The sequence below is a fragment of the Saccopteryx bilineata genome, chromosome 3, assembly GCF_036850765.1.
Source record: "Saccopteryx bilineata isolate mSacBil1 chromosome 3, mSacBil1_pri_phased_curated, whole genome shotgun sequence".
Lineage (NCBI taxonomy): Eukaryota > Metazoa > Chordata > Mammalia > Chiroptera > Emballonuridae > Saccopteryx > Saccopteryx bilineata.
The window spans coordinates 262,662,719-262,689,685 of record NC_089492.1 but is presented as its reverse complement, the minus strand read 5'-3'; the positions used below and the strand labels follow the sequence as shown (position 1 = coordinate 262,689,685).

At 41.8% G+C, this 26,967-nt stretch overlaps 1 protein-coding gene across 11 annotated transcripts in view; it reads left to right on the top strand.

Moving 5' to 3' along the window:
* The window catches only part of MACF1 (microtubule actin crosslinking factor 1), a 370,346-nt gene that overhangs the window by 265,442 nt on the left and 77,937 nt on the right, over positions 1–26,967 (top strand). For 10 of the 11 annotated variants that reach the window (XM_066269581.1, XM_066269580.1, XM_066269583.1 and 7 more), the window contains 7 exons: positions 789–906; positions 4,564–4,626; positions 5,291–5,532; positions 6,729–6,858; positions 7,743–7,942; positions 11,991–12,486; positions 13,859–15,330. In XM_066269581.1, the coding sequence (XP_066125678.1) occupies positions 789–906; positions 4,564–4,626; positions 5,291–5,532; positions 6,729–6,858; positions 7,743–7,942; positions 11,991–12,486; positions 13,859–15,330 (2,721 nt within the window). The remainder of the gene's footprint in view (positions 1–788; positions 907–4,563; positions 4,627–5,290; positions 5,533–6,728; positions 6,859–7,742; positions 7,943–11,990; positions 12,487–13,858; positions 15,331–26,967) is intronic. The other variant, XM_066269582.1, reaches the window with a different exon arrangement.

The window sequence follows — 26,967 nt, the reverse complement described above, 5'->3', positions numbered from 1 at the left end:
ACTAAGTGGAATGTCAAAGAAATTTAGTGTGGAGGAAGGGCTTGGAGGCTGGGATGGTGTCCCAGTTTTGAAGGAGTAAGATCTTGCTGCTGTGGCAGGCAACCCACATCTTAGAGATAGTGTGACCTGGTACTTTTTGTTATGGAGCAGATGCCATTGTTTCTAATGGCTTCCTTTGAAGCAAGAGCTCTGACTTTAAACCCAGTGTAAAGATCCCTTGAAAATACAAAATATAGGCTATGATTCTGTGCATTTCTCTACATCTAACTATCTAGCTCCTGATTTTACTCTCCCATGATTGTTCCTTTTTATTTTTTACATGCATGCTATTCCCTTTGTCCACCTGACAAACTCTTAACTCAAAGCTTTCCTCTCTCTGGCCAGAGTTAGTCTGTCTCCTCTATTGCTTTTAGAGTTTACTGACTGTACATATTACTGTAATAGCGTTTATCACGTTATAATGCAATCGATAATCTGAGCTCTTGGTTTTGAGAACTATGCCATTATCTTATTTTGTATCTGCCGTATTAGCGTGATACCTGGCCTATAGTAAATACTCAATAAATATTTGATGAGTGAATAAATTTATGGAAGGTCCTGAATATTCCAGGATATTATTCTTCCAGACCTTGGCTGGCTAAACCAAGGTCTTGAAATGGCTGACTATAAGAGAATGGCCTCTTAATTCTTATAAAATCTTTAAGGATTATATGTAGAAGAATGGGTATCCCTACTTATGAGAAGGAAGCTCCCAGATGTTATATTTAACTGTTTTGTTTTTTAAACAGGGTCTTCTAGATGACTGGGCAAGTAAGGGAACTTTGGTAGAAGAAATCAATTGCAAAGGCACTTCTTTAGAAAATCTCATCATGGAGATCACAGCCCCTGATTCCCAAGCCAAAACAGGTGAGTTCAGGTGCTTAAAAATGTAGTAAACAAACCTCATTCTTTGCTTTGGCCTCTTCTTTAGTAAAAGTCAGAAACAAGGTTGGGTAGGAGAACAAAGGGGGGCAGTCCATTGAAGTGGTCTTCTCCCTTCATCCTGGTTTGCTTTCCATTTGCTGTATAACATTGCTCCGTTCTGCAGAGTTCCTTCCCATGATGGGAAAAACTAAAGGGACTAGTTGGCCCACTTAGATCTGTCAAGCAGACATAGCAGGATTAAAATGGGATTTTCTAACTTGAAGATTTTCTCTTTAATATGGGGGAATGGAATGGCTGTGCACTTCTTTAAATTGGGGTCAGCCCTGGAGGTATAAGCGTGGTATCTTGTTAGAGGCCAGGCATTGGTAGGAGTCAGTATTGGTACACTGGGGACGGGCACATTTCTTGGAAGTGAGTACAAAGAATGTGCCCAGATATATGAATAATATCTGGCTGAAAATTAAATCTTTTAAATAAATCCATTATGGGCTCAGTGACTTGCTTGTTGTTAATTGGTATCTCATAGGTTTTATTACCAGTCTATGTTAATGTACCCCTATAGCCACTTAAATAGTATGGAAAAAGTTTACTTTTTCCCCCTCCTGAGAGTGCCTACTTTTCTGTTGTATCCTAAAGTTTAAAGACCTCTTGGCACTACTTAGAAGTTGAAATTGAATTGAGTTTAATATTGAATTATTAAAAATATTGACATTACAAAGAATTGGTGATTTTTAAAAATATATTCTAACACATAAACCTCTAAGTTTAGTGACTTGTTAGTGTGTGATTATCAAGAATTGGCAAGCTTTTTCTATAAAGGGCCAAATAGTAAATATTTTAGGCTTGTGGGTCCTATCATCTTTTTGACATCTTTGCATTGTAACACAAAAGCAATCATAGACGGTATATAATTGTATGGGTGTGACTGTGCTCTGATAAATCTTTATGTACAGAAATAGGCGGAAGGTCAGATTTGGCTGGTTGGCTATAGACTTCTAAGTTCTGTCTACCATAAGTGGTTTTTCAAATTTTTTAAAGCACTAGAATCTTTTTTTAATTTAAATCTCATATAAGACTCTACTACATAAAACAAAATGATATCCCTTAATTTACTATATTCATCTATTACAAAATCCATTGAGAATATTGAGACTATTATTGTGAATTTAAAAATTTGAAACAGGATTATTAGATGATGGGTTTATTGTATCGATTTATTTCTAAATTTTGTTTGGTTATACTGTATCTAGAAAATATGGTTTACATAGATAAGCAGTTGTAAATGATGACAAATGTTTTTAAAAGTTCACTTCATAATCTCAGATTACTCTTCGATTAAACTGAACTAGAAGCTTGAAAGTGATATTGTAAGAAATTCTTTTTCTGGTTTTTTATTGATTTTAGAAAGAAAGGAAATGAGAGAAAGAGAAACCTCAATTTGTTATTCCACTTATATATACATTCATTGGTTGATTCTTGTATATGCTTTGACCTGGAATCAAACCTGCTACAACCTTGATGTATCGGGAAGACACTCCAACCAACTGAGCTACCCAACCAGGGCTTGAACAAGGGGATGCTGGTTTGGCCCTGGTTAAGGCATGTACGAGAAGCAGTCAGTGTACAACTAAAGTGAAAGCAACTATACATTGATGCTTCTCACCCTCTCTTTCTCTCTTCCTGTCTTTCTCTCACTCTCAAAAAAATAAAAATTTAAATGAAGGAACTCTTTAGAAATATATATATATATATATATATATATATATATATATATATATATTTACACATATACAGTATATGTATGTGTAAAATGTTGCTGACTTGTACAGTGTAGTTAGGCCTGTGCTGTGAATCAGTGCACAGCAGAGTTCCCCCCTCCCTTTTTTTTGTATTTTTCTGAAGTGAGAAGCGGGGAGGCAGAGAGACAGACTCCTGCATGTACCTGACTGGGATCCACCCAGTATGCCCACCTGGGGGCGATGCTCTGCCCATCTGGGGTGTCGCTTCGTTGCAACTGGAGCCATTCTAGCACCTGAGGGGGAGGCCATGGAGCCATCCCCAGCACCCAGGTCAACTTTGCTCCAATGGAGCTTTGGCTGTGGGAGGGGAAGAGAGAGATATAGAAAAAGGAGAGGGGGAATGGTAGAGAAGCAGATGGGTGCTTCTCCTGTATGCCCTGACTGAGAATTGAACCCAGGACTTCCAAAAGCCGGGCTGAAGCTCTACCACTGAGCCAAATGGCCAGGGCCTTCTTCTGCCCTTTTTTTTTTTTTTTTTCATTTTAGAGAGGAAAGGGAAAGACAGAGAGAGAGAGAGAAGGGGGGGAGGAGCTGGAAGCATCAACTCCCATATGTGCCTTGACCAGGCAAGCCCAGGGTTTCAAACCGGCGACCTCAGCATTTCCAGGTCAACACTTTATCCACTACGCCACCACAGGTCAGGCTTCTTCTGCCCCCTTTTTTTTTTTTTTTTTCCTGAAGCTGGAAACGGGGAGAGACAGTCAGACAGACTCCCGCATACGCCCGACGGGGATCCACCCGGCATGGATCCGGCACGACGCTCTGCCCACCAGGGGGCGATGCTCTGCCCACCAGGGGGCGATGCTCTGCCCCTCCGGGGCATCACTCTGCTGAGACCAGAGCCACTCTAGCGCCTGGGGCAGAGGCCAAGGAGCCATCCCCAGCGCCCGGGCCATCTTTGCTCCAATGGAGCCTTGGCTGTGGGAGGGGAAGAGAGAGACAGAGAGGAAGGAGGGGGGGGCGGGGGTGGAGAAGCAAATGGGCGCTTCTCCTATGTGCCCTGGCCGGGAATCAAACCCGGGTCCCCCGCACGCCAGGCCGACGCTCTACCGCTGAGCCAACCGGCCAGGGCTTCTTCTGCCCTTTTAATGTGACCTTATGTCAGGAGTATTCTCCGGATTTCTGTATAATCTTTATAATTACATGATCTGGTATTTACTTGACTTGGGAACCTCCTCTGAAATACAAGGAATAAATTCGGGGAGAGGATAGGTGAAATTGTGGTAATCAGAAACAGAACCAAAGGCCTAAAGCAGAATTCATAGGAATGCTGATGAGCCAAACTTATTGGCACCTAGAATTTCTGTTTTCCAGTGGAGGAAGGGGAACAGAACATCATGAAAGAAAAGATAGGGAATCTTCATTTTGAAACAACATAAGAAGAGTTCATTTTAATGTATTTGTTAAAATAATGCTGCTCTTTATGTCCTTGATTATACTTATTGTTCATTTTTATTATGTTGAAGAACATTGATTAAAGTTGAACCTTTTTGGCTTTAACACAAATCTTCATTCCAAAGTATATCAAGTACCATTCTAAAGACTTAATTGTTTTACCAGTACTTGCTTCACAAAATTAGGGCAGGGTCCAAAGACTTCCAGTGGAGATTTAAGAAGGGAATTTGGATTTCCTCAAGAAAGGATGAGGAATTATTACTGCTATAGAGCTTTGATGCCTGGCAGCTAAAATGATTTGTCTCTTTCCATGAATATGTTGTCTTGTGCTGTGTTAACTTCCTAATAACCTGAGCTTAAAGTGAGTGCCAAAGGCCAAATTCGGTGCCTCTATGTATTCCTAACACGTTTGTCTTGCCCTGTTTGTCTCTGTCCTTCTGCTCAGGTTCCATACTGCCCTCTGTAGGAAGCTCTGTAGGCAGTGTAAACGGATACCACACCTGCAAAGGTGAGAATGACATTTCAACAGTGCCTCTGTGTTGGGTGTTTTAGGACAGTGTTCATGTTTGCATCTGTGTATGTTTTCATATGTGTGGAAGAACTGCTGCCAGGATGGGTGTGAGGGTAAAAATCTGGGGAGAAACAAGTAATGCCTCCTTTTTTGTTAGCTAAAGGCTATACAGATTGGCAGCGAGTGAAATAAAGTACTAAGGAAATAAACTGGACCATTAGATAAGACCAATAAGGAAAGACCTGGAAGATAATACTATATATGTGAATCTTTGAATTATAAAGAAGCTATATAGGATAGGTAGTCTAGTCTAGCCCTCAACCTCCCAATTAGGTGACTTCTCTATAGTTTAGAGAAAAGAGAGCAGAAAGAAGAAGAATGCCCCAAACCCTTAACTCTCATCACTCTTGTTGTTCCCATGTTTATTTAGCAATTTATTTATACATCTGAGTATATAGTGCCAAAATTAGAAAGCAGATTGAAAGTTCTTTTGCTTTGTGTATGTAAACAGGAACTTTTATTTGATTTAGCAGGAAGATAATTTGTAGTACACTAGGAATAGGAGAGATGCTTAATCCTGATGAATAATTTAGTAGTTAGGAACCAGTAGGTTTACTCAGAGAGTTATTCCCAATCTGATTTCTCTTTCTAATCATATTAGATCTGACGGAGATTCAGTGCGACATGTCAGATGTAAACTTGAAATATGAGAAATTTGGGGGAGTGCTGCGGGAACACCAGGAAAACCTTCAGGCTGTCCTCAGCAGAATGCAGGAAGTTCAGAAGGAGGCAAGCTCAGTGCTGCAGTGGCTGGAATCTAAGGAGGAAATCCTAAAAGGCATGGATGCCTCTTCATCTCCAACCAAGACAGAAACAGTGAGAGCCCAAGCTGAATCTAACAAGGTACTGTGTTTACGTTAGCTGCATCCCAGACGTTAAAGGGAAGGGGCTGTTGTACTGCTGTTCCTGCCTGAGCTCAGGGACTTGAGATGAGGCATGGCCAACCACCCCAGTCATGATGAGCAGCATGGTTGACTTTCAAATGCTTAATATACCTAAACTCTTTTTTAGAGAATTATCTTACCTATGAAATTAGCAATTGTTATAAGTCAGATTCAGAAACCAAGCCAGATATGTTTGCAAAGAGAGGAGCCCTCAGAATCATGAGCTTGTTGAGAATGGAATCTCCTTTTTTTTTTTTTTTTTAAAGATAAGAGGAAGGGTGATAGTGAGGTAAACTTAGGCATGCGCCCCGACTGGGATCCACCCAGCCAACCCCATTGGGGCCCATGCTCTAGTACCGATCTATTTTTAGTGCCTGAAGCTGATCTGCTCCAACCGAGGTATCCTCAGTGCCCAGGGCCACGTTTGAACCAATTGAGCCACTGCCTATAGGAGGGAAAGAGGAAAAGAAGGAGGATAGGGAGCGAAGGAGAAACAAGTGGTTGCTCCTCCTGCGTGCTCTGACTGGGAAATGAACCTGGGCCGTCCTTACGCCAGGCTGATGCTCCATCCACTGAGCCACCGGCCATGGCCAGTATCTATCTCATTTTATATACAATGCTGCAAACCAAGCCATTCTCATGCCTTTCCAACTCTTGGAGGGCTCTGAGTAGGTGTGATTGCAATTTGTTCTTAGGATTGACATGTTGGACTAAGAAAAATATCAGAGAAAAAAGAACCAGATAGAAAAATCCTATAAAAATTTTTTTTTACCAAATTTATCTATATTCCAGTTGAGCATAGCATGTCATCTCCAACTAATAAATAAACATCATCATCATCATCGTCATCATTATCATCATCATGATTGTATCTTGTCACTTTTAGTTTGGACACTTTTTAGTTTATGAATTCCTCCTTATTGGGATCTACTAATGTGTTATACATAAGAGGAATTCAGATTTTGCCATCTAGATTTTTCATTTTAAAGTAAAAATTGAAGCAGAAAGGTTAAGTATCTTAAAATCACTCAACAAGACATGGATAGAATCAGTAGAGCCTGTAATTGCTGCCCTGCCTCCATTCCTTTCCTCCACCCTCACATCTCTATTTCCTGTGCAGAAATCTCATGGTGCACATGATGTTCTTTCTCCTAGGCCTTCCTGGCTGAATTGGAACAGAATTCTCCAAAAGTCCAAAAAGTAAAAGAAGCCCTGGCTGGATTACTGATAACATATCCCAACTCACAAGAAGCAGAAAACTGGAAGAAAATGCAGGAAGAGCTCAGTAAGTTATCACAGGGATATTACAGGTTCCCCCTGGCTAAACTGCTTGTCTTCAAAGTAAATCTAGAATTTCAGCACATTGTATTGTATAGAGCAAGAGTTATATTTTATTTTTATAAGCAAACAAGAGGTCCAGATCAGGTTAGGAAATGAACTTGATTCCTCTCAAAGTGTCAGAAGTTTGGCTTTCTTGGGTAAGTCAAAGTGACAATCTGCTGTGATCAAGAACTAAAGAGGACTGATGCTAAGAATGAAGAATGAGAAATAATCTGGTAGTCAATGAAGGGGTTAATTATGCTGTGTTCATAATATTGAACGATAAATGATGTAGATAAATATTTATTGGTATAAAAAACGTATTGGCATCAGATGTTTATAATATAGAAAGTTTTAAAAACAGACTATAAAATAATATCTATATTAAGATATTTTATACGTGTGTGTATGTAGTTCTGTGCAGTTTTATCACATGTCGAGTTTCATTTACCCGTCACTACAATCAAGAGACAGAACTGTGTGTTATTTTAGTTAAAATTAAATGAAAGTGCCTGACCTGTGGTGTCGCAGTGGATGGAGAGTCGACCTGGAACACTGAGGTCGCCACTTCAAAACCCTAGACTTGCCCGGTCACAGCACATGCAACAAGCAACCAATGAACTAAAGTGAAGCAACTATGAGTTGATGCTTCTCACTCATCCCCTCTCTCTCCTCTCTCTGTAAAATCAATAAATAAAATCTTTTTTAAAAAAGTTATTTTTAATTTTAAAAAATATTTAAATAATGCCCCAGAGGTCATTTCCTGTAGTTTATTAGGAACATAATTTAGGGACCAGGCCTGAGGCTATTGAGAGTAAAAGAATATGCTTTCAAATTTCCTCTCTACAGACTCCCGATGGGAAAGGGCCACGGAGGTGACAATGGCTCGGCAAAGGCAGCTGGAAGAATCTGCAAGTCATCTGGCCTCCTTCCAGGCTGCAGAATCCCAGCTCCGGCCCTGGTTGATGGAAAAGGAACTAATGATGGGAGTGCTGGGGCCCCTGTCTATTGACCCCAACATGCTGAATGCACAAAAGCAGCAGGTCCAGGTGAGCAACATAGCTGAATGCTCTAGACAAAGAGGTTGGGGTCACATAAACCTGGGTTTGAATGCTGCTCTCAGCAAGTAGATCTCATATAACCTTGGTCCAATTATTTAACCCAGGGGTCCCCAAACTACGGCCTTTGGGCCGCATGTGGCCCCCTACGGCCATTTATCCGGCCCCCGCTGCACTTCCGGAAGGGACACCTCTTTCATTGGTGGTCAATGAGAGGAGCCTAGTTCCCATTGAAATACTGGTCAGTTTGTTGATTTAAATTTACTTGTTCTTTATTTTAAATATTGTATTTGTTCCCATTTTGTTTTTTTACTTTAAAATAAGATATGTGCAGTGTGCATAGGGATTTGTTCATAGTTTTTTTATAGTCTGGCCCCAACCGTCTGAGGGACAGTGAACTGGCCCCCTGTGTAAAAAGTTTGAGGACCCCTGCTTTAACCTCTCAGAGTCTCATTTCCTCAATTTAAGTGAGGCATTTCTAATGTCTTTATCATGGTTCCTGTCAAATAGTACATAGTCAATAATTGTGTTATTAAGATTATTAACAGGCAGTAAGATGAGTGTATGTGAGAATGGGAACTTCTGACTAAATTATAGAATCATATTGCATTTATAATCCCCAGTGGCAGTCAGTAGTCATCCATGTTACTTAATGCAGTATCTTATATCATCTGGCTTTACTTAAAGATTTTCTGCTGATCAAACCTCAAAAACAATTCATTTAAGTGCCAAACATCCTAGAACTTTAGGTGAGTCAAATTATGTCATTTCCAATGAAATTCTGCCTGGAATCCTTTGTTCTTCTTTCCCCTCACACTTGTTCCATTTCTTCTCTCACCACTCACCAGGTCCCTAAGTTAAGGCCTACGAGCTGTTTTTGAAGAAACCCTTTCATTAGCCCCTGAATCCAGTTACTTGTCAATTCCTTTTTAGTGTACTTACAAATATTTTTCTGATCTAGTTCTCAAACTTTTACATGTCAAAACCTTTTTATACTTTAAAAAACTATTGATTTCAAAGAATTTATATATGGGGTCCTCGGGCTACGACAATCTCAACATACGACATTTTGAGTTTACAACATTCCCATAAAAACTTTAAAAAATTGAGATGTATTTCAGCTTATGCCGTTAGCATTGTATTTTTTTACACTATAGTTCTTTGTCATTTTTTCTGGTGCTATAGTACAGTGTACCGTCTAGTATATTTATAACCCTTTCCTTTTTCTGTGGCATAGTTGTGTTTTTATGTTCTAGATTATGATTTTACAACTATGTTAGGATAGGTAAATGATTTAAGCTAGGGTGCGTTTCCATGTACACCAAAATTTAGGTTACATCACTGTTGTAGCAACAGAACTATGTTGTAACCCAAGAACCCCCTGTATTTATCTATGGATATCTACTGATAATCTGTTTATTGTATTAAAATACTGAGAAATTTTTTAAATGTATATTTTTTAATTAACTTTAAAATGATAAAACCATAAAATTAATGTAAATTAAATGTTGTTTTTTTTTTGAAAAATACATTTTCAAAAATAAATTAATGAACCTGACCTGTGGTGGCTCAGTGGATAAAACGTCGACCTGGAACGCTGAGGTCACTGATTCAAAACCCTGGCTGGCCTGGTCAAGGCACACACAGAAAGCAACTACTGAGTTGATGCTTCCCGCTCCTCCCCCTTCTTTCTCTCTCTCTCCCTCTCCCCCTTCTCTCCTCTTTCTAAAAATCAATAAATAAAATTTTTTTTTAAATTCAAAAAATTAATTGAGAGTGGCATTGTTTTATATCTTTGCAAATTTCTAATATTTAGCTGAATAGCATGATCTCATAGATTTTCTTTTCTGCTTCTGCATTCGGTCTGTTGTGATCTCAGATGTCATGTAGCCTCTGAAAATTCCATTGACCATTTGTGAAAGAGTAAGAATTTTAAAAGGCAGATAATATCTTAGTATTGTTTCGAAAATAGTTTTGACCTCATGAATCCCTGGTAGGACTCCTGGGGGCCCTTTGATCATGATTTGAGAACCATTGCTCTAATCCATGTGTTCACCATTCTACATGCCTCAGGGAGGCTTAATCTCAGGCTTAGATCATTGCAACAGTCTCATAAAGGGCTTGTTTTTCCAGTCTCTCCTGTACAGAATTACCAAGTTATCTCTTAAATCATTTATCTGAGATATATATATATATATATATATATATATATATATATATGTAATTTTTTTTTAAGTGAGAGGAGGGTAGATTGTAAGACAGACTTCCACATGTGCCCCAACCAGGATCTACCTGGCAAATCCCTTGTTGTGGCTGACACTCAAATCAATTGAGCCATTGGTTGTGGAAGGGGAAGAGGGAGAGAAGAAGATGGTCACTTCTCCTGTGTGCCCTGACCGGGAATTAAACCTGGGATGTCCACACACCAGGCTGACACTGTATCCATTGAGCAAACCAGCCAGGGCTATATCTGAATATATTAAAATACTTGGCTGCCTACTGAACAAAGTTTGTATACCTGCACAATGTGGTAATATAAGGCTTTTCACAGTCTGCCAGCCTCATTTTTAGCTCTTCCCCCATATACCCAAGTTTCTACCCACACCAGATACCATGTTCTTTCCAGACACGCCACACTCATACAGCCCTGTGCCTTTGCTAATCCTGGGGCCTCCTGCTGAACCAGCCCTACTCTCTGCTCACCTGGAGAACGCCTACATATTATTACTGTGTCATCTGTGAAGCCTTGCCTGATTTCGTCTTCTTTTTCATCCCCCACAAATTAATCCCTTTACTCTTTGCTTTTATAGTTCCGTGTTCACACTAGTGTTTTATTATTTTTACTTTTATTATATTGTTCATTGTTTATACATCTGTTATTCCTTGAGGTCGTGTCTTACTTATTTTTATACAGTGTAAGTGCTAAGTACTTCCTGTAAATTTTTTTACTTAATCTTTACAATAGCCAATTAAGTGCTTTATTATCCCATTTTACAGAGGAGGAAGCTGAGATTCAGAGAACTTTTACAAAGTTGCCTAAGTTTATATAGCTTGTAAATGATGGAGACAGAATTTGAACCCAGGCAGTCTGACTCCAGAAACTATAATCCTCAGTTCTTTGATGAGTGAAGCAGTGGATAGAAAAGAATAAAAAGGGCCCTGGCCGGCTGGCTCAGTGCTAGAGCGTCAGCAGGGTGTGTGGATGTCCTGGGTTCGATTCCTGGTCGGGGCACACAGGAGAAGCAATCATCTGCTTCTCTACCCTTCCCCCTCCCCTCTCCCTTTCTTCCCACAGCCATGGCTTAATTGGTGAGTGAATTGGCCCTGGAACTTAGGATGGCTCAGTGGCCTCCACCTTAGATGCTAAAAATAGCTAAGTTGCTGAGCAACAAAGCAGTACCCCAGATGAGCAGATCATCACTCCATAGGGGTCTTGCTAGGGGTGGATTGCAGTTGGGGCGAACATGGGAACCTGTCTCTCTGCCTCCCCTGCTCTCTCTTAATTAAAAAAATTTAAAAAGAATAAAAAGGCATGATACTTGCTTTAAAGAAGCTCATTATCTAATTGTGCTATATTACAGTGTACAGGTTCTATGTGCTGTTGGAATTGTGAGAAAAACTAAGAAAAACAGAGGTATTGAGATTTGAAATGGCAAGCCCAGCCAGTCTTACAGCTGGCTCTGGGATCTAGGGTTCCCAATTCAGAGGCCTGGGTTTTGCTTGGCAAAGCTGATAAGTGTCAATCCAGAAAACAAACTGGTTTCCCAGCCAAAGCCGACCTTAGTAACTGATGTTGAAACAGAGTAAGACAAAGAAGTAAAAGAAATTAAATAATTAATCATTCTTTCAAAACAAGTTTTTCTTAAGCAGTTTTATAAATGATACTGTATTTTCCTAATAACCGAGTGCTTAGAGTTTTCTAGTTTATTTTCAGAAGAAGTTGGCACTACTTGGCACAGTCCAAAGTCAGTTTTGGTTTTGACATTGTTTTTAGATCTGTCTTTTCTCTCTAAACATCCTGGTGTCATTTCTGTTACAGTTTATGCTCAAAGAATTTGAAGCACGCAGGCAACAGCATGAGCAGCTGAACGAGGCAGCTCAGGGCATCCTGACAGGCCCTGGAGAGGTCTCTCCGTCCACCAGCCAAGTACAGAAAGAACTCCAGAGCATCAATCAGAAGTGGATTGAACTGACTGACAAACTCAATTCCCGTTCCAGCCAGATTGACCAAGCTATTATAAAAAGCACCCAGTACCAGGAACTGCTCCAGGACTTATCAGAGAAGGTAAAGGCAGTTGGACAACGACTGAGTGGCCAGTCAGCCATCAGCACCCAACCTGAGGCCGTGAAGCAGCAGTTGGAGGAGACCAGTGAGATTCGGTCTGACCTGGAACAATTAGACCACGAGATTAAGGAGGCACAGACACTCTGCGATGAACTCTCAGTGCTCATTGGTGAGCAGTACCTCAAGGATGAGCTGAAGAAGCGTTTGGAGACAGTTGCCCTGCCTCTCCAAGGTTTAGAAGACTTTGCAGGTGAGCTGGGTTGAGGAACACACTGCTGCTGTTATTAGTGGCAAGACAAAAGAAGGAGTGGATTGATTGGTGGTAGTCCTAAAAATCTAGGAAAACCTGGAAGTAGCTTTTGGACTCAGAATAGTGTTAACCTTTCCCTTCGTTGAGCTAAAATGAGAACTGCCGTGGTCATTACACATTGATTGGGCACTAGCAATATGTGAAGCACTACATAGCATAATCATAGAGATTCACGTTCACAGATATATTTATAGGTGGAGTTACCCACCTACTTTTACTGATGTTCACTTATTTTCTTTACACCATGCACCTATACACACATATACAAAATTAGAACAGAATCTGGACTTCTTATCATGGCCTTATACAAGAAAAATTTTATCATAATTCATTGCTTCTTACTCTGGAAACATGTATTGGTTTTTACCAGCTTAAAAGTAAAAGTTTGCCTGACTGGGCGGTGGCGCAGTGGATAGAGCATCAGACTGGGATGCAGAAGACCCAGGTTCGAGACCCCTGAGGTTGCCAGCTTGAGTGAGGGCTCATCTGGTTTGAGCAAAAGCTCACCAGCTTGAGCCCAAGGTTGCTGGCTCCAGCAAGGGGTTACTCGGTCTGCTGAAGGCCCGCGGTCAAGGCACATATGAGAAAGCAATCAATGAACAACTAAGGTATTGCAATGCACAACGAAAAACTAATGATTGATGCTTCTCATCTCTTCGTTCCTGTCTGTCTGTCCCTGTCTATCCCTCTCTCTGACACTCTCTCTGTCTCTGTAAAAAAAAAAAAGTAAAAGTTTAACCTGACTGTGGTGGCACAGGGAGTAGAGCATCAACCTAGGACACTGATGTCCCAGGTTCAAAACCCCAAGGTCACTGGCTTGAGTACAGTTTATCCAGCTTGAGCACAGACTCACCAGCTTGAGCATGGGATCGTAGACATGACCCCATGGTCGCTGGCTTGAGCCCAAAGGTCACTGTCTTGAAGCCCAAGGCCCCTGGCTTGAGCAAGGGGTCACTGACTCTGTTTGAGCCCCCTCCCCCCCATCAAGGCACGATGAGAAAAACAGTCAATGAACAACTAAAATGCTGCAACTATAAGTTGATGCTTCTCATCTCTCTCTTCCTGTCTCTCTCTCTCTCTCTCACTTTAAAAAAAAAGAGCAAAAGTTTACTGTGTTTCTCAGATCACCATATAAGACTGAAGTGAGTATTAAATAAGATATAGTATGTGAGGGAGCCTGGCTGTGTGTCTCTTTAATGGTAGGCCCTCAACATTAGTTTCCTTCCCCTAAGATTAGACCACATACTCTCAGCAAACATTTTAAATGCCATGTTCATACTTGATTGATTTAAATTTGATTTTCTCATTTCAGCTGATCGCATGAACAGACTCCAGGCAGCTCTTGCCAGCACCCAGCAGTTCCAGCAAATGTTTGATGAGCTTAGAACCTGGTTGGATGACAAACAAAGCCAGCAAGCAAAAAATTGCCCAATTTCTGCAAAATTAGAGCGGCTGCAGTCTCAGCTCCAGGAGAATGAAGAGTTTCAGAAGAGCCTCAACCAGCACAGTGGTTCCTATGAGGTGATTGTGGCTGAAGGAGAGTCTCTGCTGCTTTCTGTACCTCCCGGAGAAGAGAGAAAGACTCTCCAAAACCAACTGGTTGAGCTCAAAAGCCATTGGGAAGAGCTTAGTAAGAAAACTGCAGACAGACAGTCCAGGCTCAAGGACTGCATGCAAAAGGCTCAGAAATATCAGTGGCACGTGAAAGACCTCGTGCCGTGGATAGAAGATTGTAAGGCCAAGATGTCTGGTTTGCAGGTCACTCTGGATCCAGTGCAACTGGAGTCCAGTCTCCTGAAATCAAAGGCTATGCTGAGTGAAGTGGAAAAGCGCCGCTCCCTGCTGGAAATATTGAACAATGCCGCTGACATTCTAATCAATTGTTCAGAAACGGATGAGGATGATATCCGGGATGAGAAGGCTGGTATTAATCAGAACGTGGATTCCGTTACAGAAGAATTACAGACCAAAACAGGATCACTTGAAGAAATGACTCAGAGACTCAAGGAGTTCCAGGAAAGCTTTAAGAATATTGAAAAGAAGGTTGAAGGGGCCAAACACCAACTTGAAATCTTTGATGCTCTAGGCTCTCAAGCCTGCAGCAACAAGAACCTGGAGAAGCTAAGGGCCCAACAGGAAGCGCTGCAGGCCTTGGAGCCTCAGGTAGACTATCTGAGGAACTTCACCCAGGGCCTGGTGGAAGATGCCCCAGATGGATCCGATGCTTCCCAACTTCTACTCCAAGCTGAGGCCACCCAGCGAGAGTTCCTAGAGGTGAAACAGAGGGTGAACAGTGCTTGCATGGCAATGGAAAACAAGCTGGAAGGGATTGGCCAGTTTCACTGCCGAGTCCGGGAGATGTTTTCTCAGTTGGCAGACCTGGACGATGAGCTGGATGGCATGGGTGCTATCGGCAGAGACACTGACAGCCTCCAGTCCCAGATTGAAGATGTGCGGCTGTTTCTTAACAAAATCCAAGCCCTCAAGGTAGACATAGAGGCCTCTGAGGCAGAGTGCCGACAAATGCTGGAGGAAGAGGGGACTCTGGACTTGTTAGGTCTTAAGAGGGAACTGGAAGCCCTGAACAAACAGTGTGGCAAACTGACTGAAAGGAGTAAAGCTCGTCAGGAGCAGCTGGAGCTGACGCTGGGCCGTGTTGAGGACTTCTATAAGACGTTGAAAGTACTCAATGACATGACCACCGCTGCAGAGGAGGGAGAGGCCCTCCAGTGGGTAGTGGGGACTGAAGTGGATATCATCAACCAACAATTAGCAGACTTTAAAGTAAGTCTTGCCCTTGTTTTTTAATCTTTTTCTGTCATATACATGTATTATTATTATTATTTTTTTATAGAGAGAGAATCAGAGAGAGGGATAGATAGGGACAGAGGAACAGACAGAAATGGAGAGAGATGAGAAGCATCAATCATCAGTTTCTCGTTGTGGCACTTTAGTTGTTCATTGATTGCTTTTTCATATGTGCCTTGACCAGGAGACTACAGCAGACCGAGTAACCCCTTGCTTGAGCCAGCAACCTTGGGTCCAAGCTGGTGAGCCTTGCTCAAACCAGATGAGCCCGCACTCAAGCTGGCGACCTCGGGGTCTCAAACCTGGGTCGTCCGTATCCCAGTCCGACACTCTATCCACTGCGCCACCGCCTGGTCAGGCTATTTCTTTTCTTGTAACTTGGAAACCAGTTGAGCACACATCTTAACTTCTGTCCCCGATTTCATTATCCTCACTTCCATCACCATCAAAAAGTACTTTTTGGAGACTAAACAGTCTCTTGACTGTTTGAACAACTGGTTTGAACATATTTCTATTGTAATTTTTTTTTCAGTGTTTATAACCAATTAAGGGTATAGAAAGAAATGTCCAAATCCATCTCTTACTCTAGGAATCTCTTCTTAAGAAATTCTGGAGATTTCAAATTAGCTGATTTAAAAATAGCAGTGAATGTTTCTTCCTGTTTTTCAAATTGAGGTATGGGAAGCCGTAAGATAAACATGGGCTTATCTTCCTAAAGTGTTGATTTTTTTCACAGATTTCAAGGGAAAAGTATTGTTGTATTATTGATATATTATAGAATAAAATTCAAAATTTTCATGAATTATTAAGAAAAAACATGATACTTCAAAGAAATTTTCCATTTCGGGCAAATAGCTTAAGACTCCACCCCAGACTCCTCAAGAGCACATGTTCTCTGGCTGCAGGAGAATTTGAGAATCTCTGCCTTAACTGCAGAAATGTTGTCATTCTTTTCCTCAGAATGATAATTCTGAGGTTTTTGTGAGACTAACTGAAAACAATAGGGGAAGATAAAAGGAGTGGACTCCAAGTGTGAGTTCAATATATGAGCCTTTCACTCCAAGAGCTGACTCTGTTGTAAATACTTAAAAGTGCCTCACTGCTCTCTCCTTCTTCATGCACGGAGGGATTTGGAAAGAGCGCTCCCGGCACTCTATTCCCATCAGTAGTGTTGCTTATTCCCAGTTACATGGTGAACACTCTGGCCATCAGAGATAAGTTGATCTCTCAGAGCCTCTTGCTGTCAGAATTCTTCCTGGTAAATACATGGATGGTGAGGTGGTGGTGTCACCAGGTCAGAGCCACGTGGTCCTGAGAAAGATCACAAGTTTATAGAAAGATCCAAGTTCAGAAAGGTGGCTGTTTCTGAAGGGCCCCTCTACGAGTTTACATTGTATTCAGCACTAAAATGAGACATTGGCTACAAGCCCTTTACCGTGTTTGGAAATAGGGTAATTTGGAGCAGCACAACTCAACATATTTGGGTTTCTTGAAGCACCCAAGTAAGGAAAGGGGAGAGAGAGAGAATTCAAACCCATGAGCCTACTTGTTTTTCTCTTAGAAACTCCCACACCTTTGTTCCTGTGGCAGGGTGGCAATCCCTGCTTCGCCATGTGTGATTTCTTTTCCTCTTCCATTACAAACATCTCAAGAGCAGAGACTCTCTTCTAGAGACATGCTTCATTGATCCAGTTTACTTGAGTCTGGGTTGCTTAGACCTCTCTAGTCAACTAAATAGATTTCTTAGAAAAGTAAAACTTATCCTTTTAGGCTTCAGAATAGTTTTATCAACTAGATTCTGGTTTATATGGGAATTGTTTTAAATTTTATTTGCCTAATTTTCTAAACACTATACTGTGAATGGTTTTCTTTACAAATGCTAGTTAACGTTACTGGAAAGATTATACTATTCTCTACTGTGGTGATATCCCCAAGAATATTAGAGATATTTGGGGCTGCTTTATATTCAGTGTTCCTAAATTAGTGTGTAGTTTGTGTTCTGTACTGTAGTTTTGTTTAAGGCCTCTACACTGTTGTACTGGTTGGATAGGTGGTATGTATATATGTAGTGGGGCAGTGTATAGTTTTTGGTTTGTCCCTGTTTTCATGATATCAGGTATTAGTTTTTTGGTTTGTTTATTTTCTTCATTTGTTTGTTTTTTTGGTAAGAGGAGGGAAGATAGTAAGACTGACTCCCACATGTTCCCCAACCAGAATTCACTTGGTAACCCCTCTCTGAGGCTAATGCTTGACTCAACTAAGCTATATTTAGCACCCAAGGCTGATGCTTGGACCAACCAATCTATCCTCAGTGCTTGGGGCCGATGCTCAAACCAGCCAAGCCTCTGGCTGCAGAAGAGGGAGGAGGAGGGAGCAAGAAACAGATAGTCGCTTCTCTTGTGTGCCCTAATTGGGGATTGAACCCAGGATATCCCTACACCTGGCTGACACTCTATCCACTGTGACAACCAGCCAGGGCCAGGTATTAGTTCTTAACTGCTGTTACTTCTCACTACTGTCACCGAGCCGGCCTTTAGCGATCTACCCCTTCCTTCTCATCAGTGAGCAAGAAAATGAAGTAAACAAGCCTGTTAAAATTGTGTTCAATGTGAGCTAGAACTTTAAAAGAATCCACAGGTAGGCATAGATAGCATTCGGATTTGAGAACAAGTAATCATTTTCTTTTTATTTAGTCGTGAGTGTGTTTATCTCCCTGGAACTGCTGTTGATGGGCAAGACTGGAAGGAGAGTGGTGTGCTCTGTATCTATCCTCCTCAAGTCTGGATGGAAATCAGAAACCTGGTTCCACCTTATAAGGTCCTTATAAAGTCAGAGGCTTGGGGAAAAGCTTTTGGCTCCTCCCAGCAAAGGTCTTTGGTCCTGAGGGGAGGAACACACTCCTGGCTTAGCTCATGCTGAGCTCATGGGAAGTGAAAACAATGAGAGGGGGAAAACGCTGGGTCAGTTCCCCAGTTCCCTAGAGGCTGAGTCAAGGGAAGGTTTTCTTGGACCCATTCTGAGGACTGAGTCATTTTCATGATTTGAATGTGGAGTTCCTAGGTTAAGGTTCAGCAATAGATAAAATTTCCTCATACCAGCAACACACCACATTCATAAAGTGTGATTACTTTCAGATTCAACTCGTTTTTAGTAAGGGAAAAACAGATGAAGATAAATACCAAAAAACAGCATTAGCTTTACATTTTCAGCTTACATATATATAATGAGGTCTTTATATATATAATGGGATCATCCTCTCCAGAAAGAAGAGGATATAAATCTGTGATGTAGGCTCTGCTTTGACCTAGCTGACTCCACTGGGGATGGATGGAATAGACAGATGAGTCAAGTCTGTGGAGAACCTCAGGCTTACTTGGGACTGTGTGATACTGCTGATAAATGCACGGAGAGGCAGTTAGCCCATGGGAAAATTTATTTCCTCCTTAAATGAACATGAAAAACTATTCCTTGGAAAGCCTTTCCCTCGATTGCTTCTGAATAATTGATAGAATCTGGCCAGCCAGTGAGGAGCTATCAGATGAGAGTGGAAGAGTCCTTTTCCAATCTAAACAGGCAAAGACCTCAAGGCACTTTACTGGGTTCAGCGTCTGTTGTAAGTAGAAAGGAGAGGAAATCACTCCAGAACTCAAAAGGAAAATATTGAGCAGGCTTTCAGAAAACTGGAAGGAAAAGACCTTGGCTAATCTCTTCAGGAAATTCTGTTTTCCGGAACAAGAGTCTCTGGTTATTGAGGAAAAGGAATTGTATGTATATAACAGGAGACTAACAAGAAAATAGGGACCTTTATTTCACTGAAACTTAAGCCAAAGAACTCCCTCAAGGTGAATTTTCTGTGAAGGGGAGAAAAAGACTTGAAATTTGGAGAAGAAATGTATTAAGTCTAAAAATAACAAGAGGCTCTTCTTATTTTGAAATTCTCCCCATGTAGGTTTTGTAGTTAAGAATTGAGATCAGCCTGACCAGATGGTGGCGCAGTGAATAGAGCGTTGGACTGGGATGCGGAAGACCCAGGTTCGAGACCCCGAGGTCGCCAGCTTGAGCGAGGGCTCATCTGGTTTGAGCAAAAAGCTCACCAGCTTGATCCCAACGTCGCTGACTCGAGCAAAGGGTTACTCGGTCTGCTGAAGGCCCACGGTCAAGGCACATATGAGAAAGCAATCAATGAACAACTAAGGTGTCGCAATGCGCAACGAAAAACTAATGATTGATGCTTCTCATCTCTCCATACCTGTCTGTCTGTCCCTGTCTATCCCTCTCTCTGACTCTCTCTCTCTCTGTTTCTGTCTCTGTTTCTGTAGAAAAAAAAAACAACAAAAAAACAAAAAAAAAAAGAATTGAGATCATTCAGAGTCTTAAATCAGCTCCGTCCCTGTACCCCTCCTGCTTCCCCATGAGCCAGCCTGACCTTTCAGTCTGGAAATATGTGCTGGTGTTGGCATCCTACTGGTGAACAGTGTCAAGAAACCTGGATGTGCCATCACATACTCCATATTTCATATTTACATATTTATATTTATGTGTACTGTGTATTCAGGCCATACTTCAGACTTTGGACTGTATCACTTAGTCCAAAGTCTGACAAAAAAGAACAAGTGGGAAAAATGGAAACTTTCTTAGGGTCTGTAGATTTCTCAAAAGGTTCACTTCACTGATGGTGCATTTGAAGCATCCTAGTTAGTCGTTATTTTTTCCTTTCTTGTCTTTGAGGCTGCGCTGGTCTGTTCCTATCCCCAATTCAGTGTGAGTCAAGCCCAGGGTCATGGACTGCATACACTTGCAACTTTAGTCCGAAGACCTAAACTCTGTGTTTGTGTGTGTGTGTGTGTGTGTGTGTGTGTGTGAGAGAGAGAGAGAGAGAGAGAGAGAAAGAGAGAGAGAGAGAGAGGAGAACTCGTAGTTGCAGCACTTTAGACCAGGGGGGTGGGGAGCTCTAACCAAGCCAGTGACCCCTTGCTCAAGCCGGATGAGCCCACACTTAAGCCCGCGACCTCAGGGTTTTGAACCCTGGGACCTCAGTATCCCAGGTCGATGCTCTATCCACTGTGTCACCATCAGTCAGGCAAAACATTTTTTTAAAGATTTTATTTATTAATTTAAGAGAGAGAAAGAAAGAGAGAGTGAGAGAGAGATAGAGAAGAGGTAAAGAACCAGGAAGCATCAACTTGTGGTAGTTGCTTCTTGTATGTGCCTTGACCAGGCAAGCCCAGGGTTTCAAACCGGTGACCTCAGCAGCATTCCAGGTTGATACTTCATCCACTGTACCACCATAGGTCAGGCTTTACTTTTTTTTATTTTTCCCCAGAGAGAAAGGAAGGGGGAGGAGGGGAGGAGTGGGAAGCATCATCTCATAATACAATAGTTACTTCCCCTCTATGCTTTGACCAGGCAAGCCCAGAGTTTTGAACTGGAGACCTCAGCATTTTGGGTCAATGCTGTTTCCACTGCACCACCACAGGTCAGGCTAAACTTCTTCATTTCATTTTTTGCATCATGGAATACAAACTTGGGCTTCCCTATGAGCATATGAGAAAACTCTTGGAAGACAGAGCCTGCCATGGAGCTGAAAGTCTGCCAATTTGCACAAAGATACTTACTCCTTCCTTTCAAATAATTACAAAGGCGGTATCGGCCCATCTATGTTTTTGCCAGTTAGAGTCACTAAAGAATAAAGCAAATGAGGTCAGCATTATCTACCTGCCCATGGTGAAAAGGGAAATCACACGTGGTATGACCCGCCTGTCACTTGGAGGTTTAGGGAGTTCCAGCTTCACAGCCAAGTTAAGTCAAATAGGCACCCCAAGGCGGACCCTTGGCTTGGCTGGTTGGGTTTTTCTTTTTTTTTTTTCTTTCCATAAACAAGACTACTCCAGTAGTAACTACTAGGGTCCAAGGAAGTAAAGAGACCCTGGAATAGGGTCTCTCAACCTCGGCACTCTTGACATTTTGGGTTAGATAATTCTTTGTTGTAGACAGCTGTCCTGTGCATTGAGGAAGTTTAGTAGCACCCCTGATCTCCACCCACTAAGTGCCGGTAGCCACTCTTCCCTAGTGACAACCCAAATTGTCTGTAGACATTACCAAATCTCCCCTACAAGGCAAAACCTCCCTCAGTTGAGAACCATTGCCCTGGAAGAAAGTTGGGCCATCTTTATGGGGGAAACTTAGGATTCAGTTGGAAAATGTGCTCATTGATTAAGTTAAATATTTATGTAGGAGGCAGCCTTCTGATAATCTGATTATGACTGTGTAATCGCAACATTTGCCTCTAAATCTGCTTTTCTTTATTTCAGGCCCTGACTGGGTTCTTTATTTCTGCTGGTACCAATCACTGTCTGATAAAACCTCCAAGTCATGTTCCTTGGCATTTGCAGTTTAGTTTGCGTAGAGTTGTTGATGCAGGTGTTGGTTGAGGATGCATTTCTAAAAAGAAGAACTTCCTTTGTGGAAATACTTCAGGGAGCCTCCTTGTTCTGTGCCTTTAAGAGGGGAGACTACAGTTTGTCTGTTGTTCTCAGCTCCGAAACTCACAGCTTGGCGGCTGGTATTTATAACCCTATGTGACCACCCCTATCCCCCTGCCAAGAATTCCAATGTTCTGTAATAATCCTCTCTACCCCCACCGTAGGAACTGGGTGGGGAGAAGGTAAAGGATCCTTTAAGGCCTTTAGGTTTGCTTCATGTTGAACTTTTCCAGTCCCATTTTTAAGTATCGTTAGTGTTTCAAGTACCAACATCACAAGCAAAATCCCAAGATTACAGCCTTTACATCATCTGAAAGGATCCTCAGTCATGCCTCGTGAAGGCAGGAAAATCTATAGGAAGGTGGTCAAGAAAGCCTTGATGGATTTCACAAAAATCTGTCTGGAAATTTTGATAGTAAAGGTGATTTTAAAGCAACTAAACAAATAGTATATCCTCAATCAAAGGGAAGGACTGAACAATTTTATTTACATTTACTGAAATGTTTCATATCTAGTGTTGGCACGTATCATTTGCCACTAAGTTTCATCATATGATTTTGTACAAGAAGGAAGAAAACTGTTTTCAGAGAAACTAGACTTATTGTTGAGTAATCAGTGAGTGGACACAGATGGTTGAGACTTTCAAAGACTTGTGGAAAAGGACAGTTTCTCTCTGTGTAGAAGAACATGGCAAGTAGTCTCAGCTTTAGCCTAGTACTGGAGCTTCAGAAATATAACCTGGGCACTTTGAAGCTAACTGGCTGGCACAGGAGCTGTGAACAGCGAGCCTCTAGGAAGTGCGATGAGTTGCGAGTTGCTTTGAAGGGCACTTCATTGTTAGAGTTGGTTGGTTCCCCAGGAATAATATGAGTCCTACAGGGAGTCGTGTCAGGTCACTGCACCAAAGCGCCTCTCCTGACAAACAGATTCTTCCCAAGCCTCAGCTGTCCTGGTTGGAGAAACCTAGCTATGGGGAGAATGTGCTCCCTCCCCACCTTCCTTGATACTATGCCACTGCCACTACTCAGTGTCTTTCAAATAGCAGTCTCTGGTTTGGCTGTAGAGGATTATGGGGCACACTTACTCCCTAGGACTTCACAGGCTGTTTTCCCACTACCAGTGCTGTGATTTGAAATGTGGACCTTCCAGAACCTTGGCTACCCGGGGATGAGAATAAGTACTACATGGTGATGGTCCATGGATCCCTTTGTGGAGGTTAGGGGAAAGGAGTTTCATATTTCTTTCTGTCTGTCCTTACTGAGCACTTGTGATGGGTGCTGGGGTCTCAGAGTTACCAGTGTAGTATGGGGAACAGACAAGAAATTCAGTGGTGGTGATGTAGTGGTAAGTGCAATAAGAGAGACCTATGTCTGAATAATCTCTAATCTTAACCCCTCCACCCGCCGGAAATCAGATCTTTGAAATCCCAGTTGCAGCCTGACCTGTGGTGGCTCAGTGGATAGTGTGTCGGCCCAGAGTGCTGAAGACCCTGGTTTGAAACTCCAAAGTCACCAGCTTGAGCACAGGATTATCGTCATGATCCCAAGATCACTGGCTTGAACCCTAAGGTCACTGACTTGAACCCAAGGTTTCTGGCTTGAGCAAGAGGTCACTGGCTTGGCTTTAGGCCCCTGGTCAAGGCATGTCTAAGAATCAATTACTGAATAACTAAAGTGAAGTAACTATAAGTTGATGCTCCTCATCTCTCTCCTCCCTCTCTCCCTTTCCCTCTCTCAAGTCAATTAAAAAAATAAAAGTAAACAAAAAAAAATCTTAGTTGCAGATAAGAAAACAGACTTGAAGATGTTAAGTAACTTGTTTAAGTCACATAGCAAGTAAAGTAAATGTAGAGCTGGGGATGGAAAGGTCTTTTTGGCACCCAAAGATCATGCTTAACCAGTGGTTCTCAACTGTAGAGGGGGCAGTTTTGCCCTTTGGGAAATATTTTACACTGTCCAGAGACATTTATTAATTATCATGACTGGGGAGTCTGCTACTCAGACTGTTATTCAGCCCACTTCTGCAAAGATAAGGGTTTTGATATTTTGCTCTCTTCAGATTCCATGACAAGTAAGAGTTAACTGATGAAATAGTTTCACTGCCTAGGGAAGCTTCCTGGTTTTCCTCCCCCTTTTTTTTGAAAATTAGTTAAGAAATAGTGTTAGTTCTGAGAGTGACTTATGCAGATCTGCTGGGTAAAGTCAGGATCTTGGTGAACTAATTTGAGTCACTGTCTAAAGAATTTTCTCCATGCTTGACCAGTCCCCACCCCACCCTGCCACAAGGCTCCTGCTGTGGAAATCAATCAGCTGTGTATCTCGAGCTGCTTCCCGTAGGGTGTGTAATGGAATGGCATCAGCCCTGCACCAGCTGGGAGTACTGGTCTCAGTGTGATTTTATCAGACTTGGTCTCTTTTGAGCTTTGCTGTTGGGAACAAAGGATCCTCTGTTCAGAATGCAGAGAGCCAGTGTGATTGGACAGCCAGTGTGTATGCACATGATTCCCACGGAAAAAAAAAATTATGCTGTAGCCTTCTAAGAGTTGGGCCTCCAAGGTGGTTTTCTCTTAGCTCCTATCTGTATTCACCCTTCTTTCTGTGAGTGCTTATCCCTCACCCCTCCCCAATCAATGCAGGAGATATCTAATCTGATGAATTAAATGGTGGCCTCCTTCAGAACTGGTCTACATTTATGCTCAGTCTTTTCTTTCTCTAGTCTTGGAAACTACATTTTTATCCTATTTTTCCTGTCTTAATTCCTATATGGACCTTCACTCCATCCACTTATCCCCAATACTCCTTATATATTAACACCTGAAGGCTTAATTCAAGTCCCATAAAGCCTTCTTGATCTCATCAGCTCACTATTCCTGATCCCCTAAATTGCTTAATATTTGGCCTTTATCATATACTGCCTCATGTTTGCAGTTTTTAAAAAAATTTTATTTATTCATTTTATAGAGGAGGGTGGGGAGGAGCAGGAAGCATCTAATTTCATAGTACCTTGACCAGGTAAGTGCAGTGTTTTGAACCAGCGACCTCAGCGTTTCAGGTCAATGCTTTATCCACTGCGCTACCACAGGTCAGGCCTCACGTTTGCATTTTTTTGATTATATGCATTTGTCCTATCATCTGTTTTTGTGTCCCTCAAAGTAATTAGCATATTGGTTTACATATACTTGGAGTTTAGTAAATATTCCACGATTGGATAAATGCTCTTTATTTTATAAGGCCATGTGAGGATTCAAAATGCTCTCTAATCTCCAAGACTTGAAGTATATATATCCTTGTGTGTCCAGAAATTCTGATCCTTGCCTGGATTTCTCACCTCTCCATCTGGTCTCTGGGAGCCCTTCCTTCTCTACTAGATAGCATATGTTAAAGGAACACAGTTTCATTTTTTTTTTAATTATTTTTTTTATTTATTCATTTTACAGAAGAGAGACAGAGAGATAGACAGAGAGAGAGAGAAGGGGGGGTGGAGCAGGAAGCATCAACTTCCACATGTGCCTTGACCGGGCAAGTCCAGGGTTTTGAACCGGCGACTTCAGCATTCCAGGTGGATGCTTGATCCACTGCGCCACCACAGGTCAGGCAGAACACAGTTTCATTTTAGTGTTAACCTGAACAAAGCAAAACTAGGGAAGAAAAACTTGCTATTGCTGATGTACTTGAAGAAAGCCAGATTCTGAAATGCTGCTTTGTAATTACCCATCGCTTTAGAATCATTGACTTTTATTCAACTAGTTGGCAATTAAGAATAGTCTTCATACTTTGACAGCTTGGTATATTGGGAAAACTTGAATGAAATATCCAGTTTGGTTTTTTTTTATTCATTCCTTTGTTTATTTTTCATTCACTTGTTTATTATTATTATTTGCTGAAATATTTAAAAGCAAATCCAAGCTTCATATTATTTCACATATAAGTACTTGAGTATGTGTTTCTAACAGATAAGGACTTTTAAAAAAACTTAACTACAATATCACGATCATACCGAACAAAATTAACAATAATTCCTTAATAACTTCTAATAGCTTGTCCACATTTAAATCTTCCTTGTCCCCCCCCCAAATATTTTTTTTAATAAATAAATTTTTATTAATTTTAATGGGGTGACATCAATAAATCAGGGTACATATATTCAAAGAAAACATGTCCAGTTATCTTTTTATTTATTTATTTATTTTTTTAAATTTTTCTGAAGCTGGAAACAGGGAGAGACAGTCAGACAGACTCCCGCATGCGCCTGACCGGGATCCACCTGGCACGCCCACCAGGGGCAACGCTCTGCCCACCAGGGGGCGATGCTCTGCCCATCCTGGGCGTCGCCATGTTGCGACCAGAGCCACTCTAGTGCCTGAGGCAGAGGCCACAGAGCCATCCCCAGTGCCCGGGCCATCTTTGCTCCAATGGAGCCTTGGCTGCGGGAGGGGAAGAGAGAGACAGAGAGGAAAGCGCGGCGGAGGGGTGGAGAAGCAAATGGGCGCTTCTCCTGTGTGCCCTGGCCGGGAATCGAACCCGGGTCCTCCGCACGCTAGGCCGACGGTCTACCGCTGAGCCAACCGGCCAGGGCTCCAGGTTATCTTGTCATTCAATTCTGTTGCATACCCATCACCCAAAGTCAGATTGTCCTCTGTCACCTTCTATCTAGTTTTCTTTGTGCCCCTCCTCCTCCCCCTCTCCCTCTCCCCCTCCCCCCCCCAACCACCACACTCTTGTCCGTGTCTCTTAGACTTGTTTTTAGGTCCCACCAATGTATGGAATCCTGCAGTTCTTGTTTTTTTCTGATTTACTTATTTCATTCCATATAATGTTATCAAGATCCCACCATTTTGTTGTAAGTGATCTGATATCATCATTTCTTATGGCTGAATAGTATACCCTGGTGTATATGTGTCATATCTTCTTTATACAGTCTTCTATTTTTTTTTTACAGTGATTAAAGCCTTTAAGCAAACTCTTGGCCAATACAGCAAGAATCCATAAAAGAGTAGTGTCCTTAACATGTCGAAATATCCAGTTTTGAATGCTATCTATCATTTACTACCTGTGTGACCTTGGGGGAATTACTTAACCTTTGTATAGTTACTTCAATGTAAACAATGGTAAATCATAACTTTGGGGGTTTT